General features: G+C 41.6%; 1 protein-coding gene and 1 long non-coding RNA gene across 2 annotated transcripts; one reads left to right on the top strand and one right to left on the bottom strand.

The window, feature by feature from the left end:
• The first annotated feature begins 5,614 nt into the window (after positions 1 to 5,614).
• Positions 5,615 to 8,286, top strand: LOC135264793 (uncharacterized). Its single transcript, XR_010332804.1, has 2 exons — positions 5,615 to 6,590; positions 7,036 to 8,286. It is a non-coding gene; the product is annotated as an uncharacterized LOC135264793 (long non-coding RNA).
• A 2,100-nt stretch (positions 8,287 to 10,386) lies between these two features.
• Positions 10,387 to 14,544, bottom strand: spring1 (SREBF pathway regulator in golgi 1). Its single transcript, XM_064353637.1, has 5 exons — positions 13,802 to 14,544; positions 13,550 to 13,706; positions 12,914 to 13,065; positions 12,374 to 12,487; positions 10,387 to 11,705 (listed from the first exon to the last, which is right to left on the bottom strand). The coding sequence occupies exons 1-5, from the start codon at positions 13,892 to 13,894 to the stop codon at positions 11,622 to 11,624; spliced, it is 600 nt and encodes a 199-aa protein (XP_064209707.1). The 5' UTR covers positions 13,895 to 14,544; the 3' UTR covers positions 10,387 to 11,621.
• Between the last annotated feature and the right edge of the window lie 47 nt (positions 14,545 to 14,591).

Here is a 14,591-nt window from a genome sequence, read left to right as displayed (position 1 = left end):
AGGACGCGAACGACGTCTCGCAGGGTGTCGATCTGATGCTAACGAGGGACTTTTTCTCACCCCGACGCTGCCAGCGTCAGGTGGCGTTCGGTGGCGGCAGGAGCCGAGGGTGTCGAGTCAGACGGCCGGCCCGCCTGACTCCTAGCCTGCCAGTCATTTCCAGAGGAAAGTACAAAGGAGTGTCTGAGAGCAAAATGAACAAACCAAACAAACCAGCTTGTCTGTGGTTGCATCTCTTTGCCATTTCCTGTGATTCCCTGAATGTCATCACTTGGTTTCCCCTTGCTTTCACTCAGAGAATTTTGGGGTGTCGTGAAGCGGTGAACCGTCCCTTCGGCACCCCCTTCGATTGGCCCATTTCACCGCAACCCCCCGCCAACCCCAAACCCCCCCCCCCCCAAACTGTGGGTCCCTAGTGTTGTCACCACCTTTCTTCCCACTAGAGATGGCCTCACCAATGGTGTCCTGAACCCATAAACGGGGCTGTGGTTTTACTCAGTGTTGTGACAACCACTGTGATGTGACGACTGTTTCTCAACCAACTCCTGCGTAGAAATACCACACTGCTTTTGACAAATTTTCAAGTAGGCTTGAATAATAAGTTCACAAATCACCGCAAAACTTTGCTCCCACAGTTGTTGTATTTGCGAGTATTGATTGGTGTATTATAGATGCATGTTCGTGTAAGAGATTAGTTATCTCCTGAAACTTGTCAGAACGATTCCTCCGTACACAATCTTTCAAGATCTTTCACATCCTTCATTTTGTGCTTGTGAACTGCCCTCAAAAACCACAGTTTTTTTTTTCTTCAAATTTGTACTTTTTTTTTTATTATAGAAGGTGCCAGTCATTTATCAGCGTAATTTATCAAATGGTGTGCACTTCAGCCATCAGATTGCACCATCCTTATTGCTAAAAAGTTGAGATGATGTTTCAAAATGTTTCTCTTGGATTCTTGTGAGGCTGATCTAAAGCAGGGATTGGGAGGGTCATCAGAGTAGCAGTCGTCACTATAAGGCCACCCTAGAATGGATGGACCGCCTGCCATTAACCTGATCTCCAGTCAGGGTGTAATGGGTGTATTACGTTTGGAGAAATCCTCCAAATGACCCATTTCTATGTGTTGTTAGAGTAGGGACATACAGTGGCAGTGGAAATTCATTTCAGTGCTGAAATGAAGATTAAGAAAAATGAGAGGAAAAAATAAATACATTAAGACACACACACACACACACACACACACTCATACTGCCCACACACAGACATAGGTGTCCTAAATAGATGCAGGGAATTGCACTCAAAGAAAGGTATGGAAGAGCAGGGATGTCCACATCAAGAGTATTTCGATACACGCAAAGGAAAAGCTGGTCACTCTGCAGCAAAGAACCAAGAGTTTATGGAAGAGCTCAAGGAAAGTATTGCATGGGCCTTCCTCCACTGCAGCACATGTCATAAAAACAATTTTTACATTCGAATTACATTTTAATCTATTTTTATCCATTCATTTATATTTGGCCCTTCTTGCTTTCCGTTGTTTTGGTTTATTTAAGAATCTGCAGCAATTCCTTTTATCTCTGTGGCTGGGCTTGGCCAGGCACAGAGAATCTTTGGCTGTGTTCCAAACTGTACTCTTGTGCTCAGTATTCTCATGTCGTAAGGAATATGCCTACAGGTACACTTACGAGACGACACTTATCGAGTGTAAGAATGCTTTAAATCTATTCGATTTTAAACGTACCGGCACCTTGTACACCACTACTGAACTCTAACCTTTGCAAGAAACACATCCACAATACAAAAATCCATAAATAACAATTCAGTTATTGGATGTACTGAACGTACATGCTAGGTGACGTCTATTTTAATGCCCGCTTTTCATGCCTGGACCTTTGGCTCTGTCTTTTTAGGTACGTGCTAAACTGGATGAAGATGAGCAATATTTTCAATCGAAACCTACAGGTCACCAGGTGAACATTATATTTAGCAGGATGGAATATATGGGGACTGAGCGTGGTCTCCACAGAGGTCAGGATGTTACTGTAATATCAGATCTCGATGACATCGACATCTGTCACCACATCAGTACGAGATAGTATGTCCTTCCATCCGCCAACATCCTCCCAATTTAGGAAATGCTGCAACTCTTTAAGATTTTGAGAAACTGGGCCAAAAAACTTTCCTTGATGCAGGTTGGGCCCTGTCATGTTCTTTGTTTCTGCCATCTGTCATTTTCTGGGTTGAACTTTTTGTTTTTCTTTTACATTTATACATTACATTCATATCAGTTCATTTATTCCTAAAATGAAATCACTGAATATGTTCTGAGTCTTGTTGCAATGCAGCCTTAAAGACAATTTTGGTTTTGATCCCAGAATTCTGTGTAATTTCTAGAGATCTTGATGCATGGTGAAATGTTAATGCGGAGCCAATCGCATCAAAGATGGCCGCCAGATGTGGCCAGTAAGCCGGACCAGACTAGCAAGAATGAGCAGCTATGGGCACTAAATAAAGGGCAAGATGGGCCAGGGTGCATTGGCTGAACAGTCATTTCCTGAACTCACTGAACTGGAGAATGTGCATTGAAAGAGAAATAAACATTCTGGAAGGTGGCAAAACATCTTTTTGCCCTCATCTTTCCACCCTGCATACATTTTTACAAAAAAAAGTGAAACATAAAAAGATTGTCCATACAGGTCCATAAATTCAAGGAGTGAATTACTGTTGAAATTTAGCTGTTTTTCTAAAATGGTGAAAGATATAATAATAATAATTAATTTATTTTATATAGCGCTTTTCATGGTCTCAAAGACGCTTTACAATAAATGGTACATACATACATACAATGAAACATACAATTCAGAGAGAAAAACAAAGGGGCGGGGGAGACAAACATCAAGGGAAAGCTAGGGAAAAGAGGTGGGTTTTAAGACTAGATTTGAAGGAGGTGAGTCTGAGGTACGGATGTCAGGGGGGAGGGCATTCCAGAGTTTGGGGGTGCATACTTGCATAAAAACCATGAAATAAAAATTGATTGATGGTACTTATGTCTCCTATTCATCTTTTAATCTCAAATCCAAATGCATTACCCATGCAGCAGAAAATTTCACTCTACTGTTCCCATACTTGGGAAGCACATCTCTATTTCACTGAGAGGGATAGATTAACCCTTAACTCTGAACTTTTACTCTTAAATCTGGAGAAGAATAAGGAAGGTAACCCCCCCCTCCCCCCAACTGATCCATCAAATTCCAATTCAATGGTAAAAACTGACAATAAGAGCACAGTGAGTTTTTGGAGCCTATTCAGTTGATGAACTGGGAAACCAGAACAGTAAGGGGACACATTCAGATTCCTGCCTCTAATCCAATGTGTGCTGGGATAGGCTTCAGCTCCCCTGCGGCCCTGCCCAGGAATAAGCGGGTTAGATAGTAGATGAATGGACAGAGACACACAGGATGTGGTTGTCGCACACATGACAGGTGTAAGGAAAATACGTTCAGCGCGATTCCCATATTTCCACACCATTGAGACATCTCCCTTTTCCAGAGATACAGCCGTGTCACAATCTCTCTGATGAAAGTTTGGTCCTGACACGCAAGACAGATTTAGCCACTTAGTCAGTTTGTAGATGTAGGAGGAAATGATAATAATTTATCAGGCTTTAATAATTTCAGCACACAATCCATTACAAACAGAGAAATGACTGAAGTCATCAGCTGACAAAACAACTGGCAATGTCCTGACGAGACAGACTGAATATAACCAAATGGGGTTTTTATGCCAAAAAAAATCATAATGAATAGAGTTACAATTAAGCTCAATGGCATTTCATACAGTTTAAATGTTAAAGATTATTTATACATTTGGGAGTAGTAATATTGTGTATTTTCTGTTTTAAATATCTCATTTTTTAAAATTCGGCTTATTGTACTCATTAATTTCATTTGTTTAATATAATTTGTTGAAGGTTCATTGAGATGTTTTGTATTTATTTTGATTGATTGGATTTTTTAAAAAGTGAAACCATGGGACTTCGAATCCAACAAATAGAAAAATGCAAAAATGCAACTGAATATATTAAGTACAGTGCTTATGTAATGTATATAGCACTTGTACTTTTTTTCAATTTCAGAAGGAAATGTCAAATCAATCAGAATCTAAGGATTAAATTCAAGTCTCCAGTCCTTTTATCTGTCAATCTAATCTGCCATCTGCACTGCAGTACAGAAACTGTAGTCGTCATAAACTTTTTCCAAGCATGACTAAGACTAGGTCTATAAAAATGTGCATTTGCTCACTGAGTACAAATAACTTTTTGAAGTCTGAGTAAAAGCTAGAGACAAGAACTTTGGAGGATCTCTTCATGAAGTCGACAGCAGGTAACTGTCCTTTAATCAAAAGCAAATTTACCTTTGTTAGAATTTTCTATGCTTCCTATAATTATTTGAACATACTTTGAGCGTAATTTATTTAACCGTATTTCCTGCGAGCATTTTTATTTACAACTAATTGACCCGTGATTGTATTTGGCGAGAGGACATCTGTATCAATCAGTAAAGGTTTGAGTAAAGTTTCAGTAAAGAGATTAGAACATAAACTGGAAGGTTTGCTCGCAATCCACTTCAGTGTGAAGACATCACCTTGATGAAGCGGAATTCTGCACTACACTCTGGGGACCATGTTCTCACATGACGAGTCCTTTGTTTTGCAGGTTTAGTGAGGGCACTGAGCATGTGCGTGATGGTGCTTGGCCTCATCGCTCATCCTGTGCCACCAAGCAAGGACGAAAAACCCAAGGTTGTATCATTGGCAAGACTCATCCAAAAGAGAATGCATGAAACCCTGACCTTGTATGTAAGTAAACATCGCTCTCTCTCTCAGTTTATAGTGTGACTTTCAGTTTCCATGGGTTAGTGCGTTCTTGATTTATTATCATGCTTTCAGGTTGAACAGTGGTACATGGAGGAACACTCATAATTATTTTTACAAGTTTATCTTAAGTCAGCATACTGTTTTTGTTTGCATTGAGAATTTGGGAATTAGTACAGTTTATTTATTTATTTATTTTGCAAATACTTTTTAAAAATTGATTTACGGAAATTACATATACATGACTCCAAATGAACACATTGGATTGAGAGAGCGTGCATTGAGTCAGTGCAGTAAAACATGCATACCCCATAGGTGGTGTGTTACTGCAGTGCCACTTTGGGATTTTGAATTTAATGTTACCCGCCCTCCCCACCCCAATGCCCTGGCTCCTGGACACTGGTATGGATGTCTCTGTGCCCCTCCATCCAGTGCCATGCTCAGCAGCTACTGTGTGATCATGTGATCATCACTCACTCAGTCAGAACTGTCTTTAGGAAAACCCGCTTGTCTTTTCGGATGGGTCACGTGAGCGCCACTTCCCCGATTCGGGATGCTAGAAGCCGTGCTGGTTCCCACGCCACGAGCTTGGCGAGTCCGTGCGTTCAGTCCCCGAGGCGTTCCGCTGTCGGTTCAGTTTGGAGTTTCCGTGGCCTGAGCCTTCCTGAATTCTGGTAGATTTAATCGACACCTGCCGGGGTTTTCTCTGACAAATCACCCGGCCGACGAACCGTTCAACATCTATAGCCCTTCACAGAAATGGAATATACTCAAAACCTATTGCAATTAAATATTCTATTGAGACATAAGGACAAATGCACAAATTACTGCAGGTTTCAATTTTCAAATCCAAGCTTAGAGAAGTGTTATTGCACAAAGTTTAAAAGGTAACCTAAAATATTCTGCAGACTAGCCAGTAATGAATAATAAAAAAAGGTTAATTTAAGCATACATACTGATGCACAAAAAAAGCACAGAAGCAGAAAGCGCTCAGGTGCACATAATTGTGACTACCAATTGTGCATAAGTGATCATTAATGCGGTCAATTGCTTATATTGTTAGTATGTACTTATACATTATTAGCTGTCTCATGGTCTTATGTTTTTTATGTTTAAGTCGCTTGTTATTTAGTTATTGGCTATCTACTGTATGAGATATTTCTAATCTTGGAACAAAACTGGAATAAAGGCACGCCCCGATTGCGGCTCTCGTAAGAACTTTATTCAACACACACGGTAATCAGCATTTGGGCCCCCATTAGGACAACAATGCATTCGACTGCACCTGCATACACATGCTTGGGGATTACCTAGATTACTTAATGTGATGTCATCAGGCAGAGAAAGGTGCACCAAACATTTAATGGTTTCCTCTTGTTTTAACTCAGTTTGCTCTCTTATCACCAATTGAAGCTAAATGATTTCTTGCTTAAATAAATTATATTGGTGAGGTTGGCCACCCAGTCTTCAGCATTACACTCACCTGATTGGTGATTGGTAATTACCTTCCAGGTGGAGCCAACAAAACCAAATTAACTCTTCCTCTATTTAAATGCTTCTTACAGCACATGTGCCTGATTGCTTGTGCGAGAAGGTAGACAGTTTGCCAGATAAATGTCTTGGTGTTTGCGTCCTCTTAAAACAGCTCTAGATACTGATTTGGAAAATGCAGAAGGGACTGGTCTAGAATGATTAGCAAAGGCCTGGTCCAGTGGCAAATGGTAAAATGGAAGATGGAGACATAAAGCAAAAAAAAGAATGTATATATTTATTCTAATCGTATTACTAACATGATTAATGTGATGTAGGAATTCTAGTACAGTAATCAAGTTTTAAAATTAAATTAATTTCAAGTTCAAGTTGTAAAAATCAGTTACTTCGAATTGTCAAAATCAGGGCATCCTCTATTGCCCTTAGTTTGTGTTGAAATGCTGTTGATTTACTCTCACAACAATCTCCCGTATGATATGAGTGGGCCTTTGCGTTCCCTGTTTTGTGTTGGGTGCAGGCAGTTGGCAACTGTGCTGGCTTGCAACAAACCACTCGGCCTGTCATTGTTGCCAGGTCTATACATCAGATAAAAGGAACTCTTTCATCAACGGGTGTTACCTGGATAGATAAGGGTTAAATAAAAGTCATGGCCTAAACAGAACTCTTATCTTGCAGCATAAAGAGAATGGCGTCACAGCCTGGAAAAATGGATTTCCTGAGCTTCTGGTACCCAATGACACCCTCCCCGTGGACCAGGTGTGTCACAGGGTGAAAGGGGGCCTCCGGTTCATGCAGGCCGCTCTCGAAATTGTCCGAGGACAGCAGGAAGAGCTCAATCCTATGGCCACGGAACTGGACTTCAGTCTCGGAAACGTGACGGAGTTGGTCCGGTCCAATCTCCTTCCTCTGATTTCGGCCAAGGCGTGCCCCGAGGCCACCGCCCAGGCCACCCCAGCCACTCCGCCCGCCCCGACCACCCCAACCATCTGGCACACTGACAAAAAGAAGCGATGGGGTCACACCGTGCTGAAATTATCGAATACGTTCTTGGCCTGGTTGGCAGAGTGGCTGAACCAACGTCCATTAAAAAATCACCTATAGAAATCACGTCACCTATATAAATCCATTTTATTACTGCCACTGTAATTGGGGGGGGGTGGTATCTGGACAAAAGAAGTCTCGACCACTCTTTTTGGATAGAATGTAAATTTCTACTTTACCCTGATTCAGTTTTGCATACTGCTGAATTTTGATTAATTTTAATTTATTTAATTTATTTAATTTAATTTTTAAATTAACTTTGATTTTAATTATTCATCCATCCTGCAATTGGCCTATGTCTACACTTGATATTTACCTGATTCTAGATGAGTGGCTATTGTTAATCTAACACAAATCATAATAGCACCCAGTGGTTATTTTTTCTTTTTTTTTTGTGTTTAAAAAATACGTTCAGAGCTGGCTTTGTGGTGAGCTCTTGATTATGCTTGAAAAAAAAAATGGTATGCAAAATAGAATCATGCCACACAACCCATGAACGCACACATCTGTGAACTTGACTGCTTGCATTATGATTCCTGATGTACTATTTATGTCATATGTCTCATGTTTACATACTCTGTGCCTTTTATTACTGTATTAGGATATTTATCCAGCTTGCAGCTGATATGAGGTTTTATATTTTTTGTACTGGATATTCACTAGAAACTATTAAGGTTACGGAGGAGTTTGTATGTTTTATATTTAAATATTTTACTAAATTATTTCTGTTTTTATGTGAAATGTATCGTGCTGAAATGTTTCTCGAGGTCAAGATGTATTTGTATTTTATTTAATCTCTGTAAACCCTCTCTCCCCAATGCCCACCCCTACCCCTGTTGTCCTGTGGTGATCATTCAAACAGTCATATTTTGTTAATGTTGACCTTTTCATTTTAATATGAACAATATAATTTATTATAAACAATGGTCTTAATGTCAACAAAGAGATAATTCATAAGAAATGTATAATTTATATTTCTGACTATTTATTTTTTACAGATCTATTTTGTATGCCATTATTTATATTGCTAATAAAATATCTTTTCTAAAATTTTCTGCTGTTTTTTTCCCCCACCACCAGCCTAGCAGGGCCAAGGTTCACGGCCGTTCGGCATGCTATGATTCATCTTGCAAAACATAAGAAACAAACATTTGGCCTCTATTCTTTGGAATAAAGTCACTTGTTTTTCAATTATGCTCAGGGCAACCAAGAAAAGCACATCGTTTTAAAAAATGGCTTTTATTCCAGGTGTTTATCGCCTCGCCTGCCTGGTCAAATTTATAGGCCCCCCATCTCATCGCCGCACTATAGTCACTATTGTCTTTATTTTCAATAATAAAACTTAATAAAAAATAGTGGAGGTAATGTATCAGGTAATGCATGCATGCTGGGATAGGCCCCAGCACCTGCCACAAACTGTGACCGTTATAAAGCATCACATAAAATACCACAACACAACACACTCTCAGAGATTTCTGTGCGCAAAAGTCATTAGACGCTTAACTAGCCCTCCTTACTCAGCTTTCTGATAAAAAATAAAATTTGTATTTTTAGCATCTTTTTTCCTTTTTTTCTTTTTTGCTGATCTCCGCTTGATTTTATTTACCAGAATTAATTTGGTTACTGCTGCACCCTAGCGTCAAAGACAAAGTAAACTGTCATTACCGTCGCAAACATTAAATAGAAGTCACATAACCCAAGGAGAACCGTTTGACCTTGATGGCAAGGAAGGACAGAAAAAAAGCTTGATTTCTTCACACAAACATGTAGACCAAGAGGAAGGTAGAGGCTGGAGAGTAAAAAAAGGTTCATTCGTTTAGACAAGTAGAACCATTTAGACCGAAGCAGACAACGTGAAGGATCTGGTGAATCATTGCATCATGCTGCTAGTACAGCCCTAATGTATATACGTATGTACGCATCCACCCACACCCACACACATGCGCGGACACGCGTGTGCAAAGACACGGTTTCTAGGAAACCTAATGACACTATATGAGAAAGCCCCTTGGGCCACGCAGCTGACACATAGCTTCCTACAGATCCTACACCGAAGGAAACTGTGACTCTCGGAGATTGAGGATAGGCTTGATTGACTGTGACCAGGTTATATTCACTGTGACTAATCTGGGATGTCACTTGATTTGTAATATGATGGAATTGCCCTAATCTCAAAAAAGGTTTTCCATCCGTGCACTAGAAGAGGCTGTTACCAGATTAGTAAATGAGTTTATGAATGACCAGGTCCAACCAGTCTTACCATAAAGCATCAGTCATACGCTTTCATCAAGATGGCAGGATCAAGCTTTGGAGGCCTGCAGTGTTTGTGGGTTTTGTAGTTCACACTGTCAGCAGCCAATTTAGGCCAAGGAATAGCAAAGATGTGCAGACTCATTGCGAGCGGCTGTGTGCAAGACAAATTCCTTTTGTTAGGACAAATGAAGTTCTGCTCTTTAACCAATCAGTGAGTTAAGCTTAGCGCTAAACTGAGCCACCCTGAAAACAAGCAGTACGCCCGTCCAGGCCTTCAGTCCAACAGCCCAAGCAAACGGCCTTGTTTCCGCTTTTAATTTTAAAAGCCTGGAAAGAAAACCTAAAAGTGAAATTTGATAATTAAAAGTACTGGGCTTACAACATCTTGCTTTCAAACTTGAAACAAAGTTACCATGTGACCCTCATTAATCAAGATGCCAGGGGGGAGGATATTGTATTTGGGCCTTATTAATTTTTTTAATTATAATGCAGATTTTGTTTTCTTAGCAATCAGGATGATTAATTGTTCGGTACTGGTTGTATTCCCCATGCCAATCCTGCACTTCGCCCGGAGGCACAGAAAGCTTGCGATTTAACAGTGTCAGCTCTGAGAGGGTTACCTTGTCTAGTTGGCAATCACCAAGCCAGGCCCTGGACGGCGCCGCTTTGCCACGCCGCCGTGTCATACCCGCCGATGTCTTCTTTTCAAATGACAAAGGATAACAAACGAGCGAGAGGAAAATTAATGTTTATGGGTGCAATTAAATTCAAGCAAGATATGTTCTTCCCTTTTTGGGAATGTATCCAACGTACAATACAGTCTTCCATCTGTCCGCGAGAATCATTATTCAAGCTGAGGTCTTTTGCATTTAAAATCAGCCAATCACATAAGATGTTTCAATCACTGAAGATTATAGCAGTACAGTGTAAAACACTTTTTTTTTTTTATTGCAAAACAATGCAGCAGTCAAGTCTATAGGCTTTTTACACTTCAGTCAACAGATAAAATGCCAAAAAAACGGTTGTATATTGTTTAATATATCACCCATTTTTACTTAATATCTTAAATGAAACTGCTAAATAAATGTATTATAGGTCATCCAGTTACCTCACATTTCCTACGAGACCATTTTGGAAGTGGGATGTCAAAATGCCTTTTTTTTTTTCTAAGCTCAAATTCTTCCATTACGATGCTTGACTAATGAGCTAAATACAAAATTGATGTTAAAAAAACAGAATAAATTATTTCAGAGCTGGGACAGGTTGGCAATTCAGAATGGCAGTACCTGGGAGAAAGGGCCAGGCTTTCATAACTATTATGAAAAGTAAAAAAGTTTTATTCTTAAAGAAAGGTAACTGAACACACCTGGTGGAGGGTTCCAGCGACCGAATAATGCCAAACTAAGACCATTAGTTTATTATGAAACGAGTTGAACCCTTATGGAGGGTTGAGACTAGTGAGATCAAGGCATGAAGCCAGCATTTATGTCAAACGCCTAAGTTTTCCTTCACAGAATGCATGCATTGGTTACACGGCCTAAGTCACATTGTATGAACAGCCATCCACAGAGCGTTGACAGAGACAGAGAGGTAAATATTGCTCGGTATGTCGTTCGGTGATGTCATTCGTAAAAAATACTCCTCGTCTTCACTTCCGGAGGGAGAAATGGCGTGAGGAGATTCTTCACCGATGAGTCAATGACATCTGATAATCATCACTGATGAAGTAAAGAGGCGTCGGATGCACTTATGAAGTGTAAAAAAAAAACGTACGAGTGCTACTGTCCAATGGAACGTTCCGGCAACTTTCTTGCAAGCGGCAATTCTGGGCCACAGGGGCCCGTCCTGGGATTGGGAGTTGGAAGTCGGGAGTTCTGCCCTGTCAGCTCATCAGTGGCCCCTCCCCTCCCCCCTGTCAATCACGCGAGAGCCTGGGCGGAGTCCGCGTCCGCAGGGTTGCTGCCCCCTCAAATGGGCAGCAGTTCGGGGGGGCTTTCCCCGTAGCAGAACTTGGCTTGCGGGTTTCTGTAGGTGTTCTCATGCTGGACACTCTAGTGTAAAAAGATAAGCACAGGGCAGCACAGTTAGGTTATTTCCACACAACAGAGCGAAACCCTCACTTTCTGCGGCTGTTTACTTTCCCTGCTCATGACCTCTGAGTGAACTCTGACACGCCCTGTGGAGAACTGCTGTAGACACGCTCGCCTACCCTGCAGAATGAGTGCTGATAAAAATATGTTCTGGGTTTGCTCCCAACATAGGGCAGCCAATGAGAATACTTGCTACTGAAGAGCACCAGAGGGTCCCATTCTTTCTGGCCTGGTACTGAAGGAAAAGCGTTTTGTACACTGTACCATGAAGGGGACACATCATAAAATGAAAGAGGCTATTTCCTCCATGCACACTGAGGCACATTCTGTTTGCAGTAATACTGTCACAAATGATTTCAAAACTTGTACACAAGTAATACGTATCAGTTGGCTGCAGGGGAATTAGTCATAAAAAGAGGATTATGGTGCACAGACAGATTATAACGGGCACCTGGCTACAGCCTAGACTGCATGTAATAAATGTACATGTTCTGGCCCCATAGACCATGTTCCTTGTCTGATGTCCACCCTGCCCCTTCTCCCGACCCTAAGCAGGGCCGGTGTTCTCCTATGGCCTGGCCATGGTCAGTGTTGCCGTGGTGAGCGTTGACACTCGTTCAGCTACTGACCTGGGAGGAAGTGCGACACTTGGCCAGGCAGAGCTCGAAGTGGTCCTCCACGGCAGTGAACAGGTTCTGGAAGCCATCTGCTGCCCGATTGAGGAACCGCTCCAGGAGGGGTTGCTGGAGAGGGGACAGAGGCACAGGAGCGGATCAGCAAACACAGTTTGTGTTTACTTGACCTAAGTCGTCAACTTGGGACAAACTGTGTAAGTGAACACAGAAGCAAAGGCTTTCATTTTACTGAGGGTCAAGGAAGGGACAAATCTAGACTGAGCCCAGAACCGTACGTTTGCTGTGAAACTCACAAGGCCACTCACAATACATGCTTATAGGCTAAGGGTCCAAACCCATTTTAGCTAAAGACGGTTTTCCTGCTGTGTCACATACAACCTCATGTCCATATAATCACATCCCAGTTTAACTAGCTTTACCAGTCTTTCCCCCTCTCCACCTCCGCTGAGATGCGGCGAGCGTTCTGGCTACCGTGGCGACAATGAAGCGCTCTGAGGAACTGAAAGGAAAGGCGCTATATAAACCAGGCGTTACCTTGTTGGGCTGCAGGCAGCAGGACACGCAGTATTCGTAGATGCTGCAGCAACCGTTGAGGAGGCAGCTTTTGCACATGTACTGCCGGGAGCTCGGGGAGTTGACGTTACAGCACCCGTTCACCAGCAGGTCCTTTCTTTCACAGACGTAACCTGAGAACCGTTACCAAAAACAAAAATGCCTTCAGGCTTCCACACAGAAACCCTGAACATTACTATGAATAGCACACGTTTCTTCAAAAAGCGTCACACAATCTGCTACTGGAACAGTAGGCCTAATACAGATGGACAAACCTTGAGTCGTATGGTTGACTGAAAACGGCAGTGAGAATAACAGTTAAAAGAAAAAGTGCTGTACAGTACATCATACCCTTTCCATTGACAACGCTACGCTTGTTAGCATACATAGCTTTGAACTATCTCCATTAGAATGATAATTCCGTATTTAAATGTATTAAAGGTTCCGTTTTAATAAGTGGAATCATAGAACATGCATTTGTAAGTGGTCACGGGTGCAGAAAGTTTGGGAAGCACTGCACTAATAAATCCACTACATCGCCAGTTCACACAAAAAATACTGCAATTATGTCAAGATTGACAGGTTGATCCCAGTAGCGCGATATTACCCATCACTCACCCAGTTCATCCGTGAGAAGCGTCTTTCCTTGAATAGAGTTCCGACACTGCGTTATCTGCCTGCTGCTGTTGCCCAAATTGAACCGAACCTTCCATGCAATGCGGTGCTCGGGGTCCCTAGCTTGCAACAGGGTGCGATCACGTATTGTCCTCTCCTCCTGTAAAAGTGGGATGTCATTTTCATTTGTTACTAAAAAGGAGCAAAACTGCTTTCGTTGAATTCCACGTAGCGAGAATCAGAATGCTTCGCTACCTGTTTCAGGGTGCTGGTCAGAAAGTAGATCAGTGACAGTCCAAACACCACACCTAGAACCCAACGTTTTCTTAAGAGTCTGCGTAACACCATGGAGAAGCTGTTCTAGGGGATTGGGCCACCTGGCCTATGAATCCACGCTAATGAAATAAAATCCGGCTATTATCAAGTAAAAAAACGGTACTGCAAAATGAGCGTGCTAAGCACGCACCTCTGACAGGAAAACTGTTTGGAAATAAGCTTCTGTAATTAATATTTAGCTAGGTACCTTGTAATGGAAATATAGCCGATTTATCAGGGTAGCTATCAGGATTATCGGCAAGAACAGTCAGGTGGATGGCTATACGGCCACACAGGTTTTCTAAATAGCAAGCTAACCCATGTCTTATACATAAGAGAATTCTTCACAACGACAGAACAAATGTACATCTAAGCAGGTTACACCTGCCGTTATACAATATCATACGTACATCGCTAGCTAGCTAGCTAACACTAACCGGGTATGGTTGGGCAAAAGTTAATCTCAGCTAGCTAGCTAACACGGTTAATGCCTCGCCATTGACAAGGGTATCTGCACAAGGCATAGCTTCTTATGTCGCAAAAGAGCCATCCATATAATCAAATGATAGGCAAAACAAAAGACCATAAACGTTTCGCAATATACGACCGTCAAATTACGAATCAGTTTAGTTTATTCGCAGTAGTCCCGTCCATACATAGCGAGCTATCAACTGTCTTCAGCAAAACAAACAATTGAAGTACAGGGGAAGTTACGTAAAAAAAGACAGAC

This window comes from Anguilla rostrata, chromosome 10, assembly GCF_018555375.3.
Source record: "Anguilla rostrata isolate EN2019 chromosome 10, ASM1855537v3, whole genome shotgun sequence".
In the NCBI taxonomy this organism is placed as follows: Eukaryota; Metazoa; Chordata; class Actinopteri; order Anguilliformes; family Anguillidae; genus Anguilla; species Anguilla rostrata.
The sequence above is the reverse complement of the archived record's forward strand: the minus strand, read 5'-3'. Positions and strand labels throughout refer to the sequence as shown.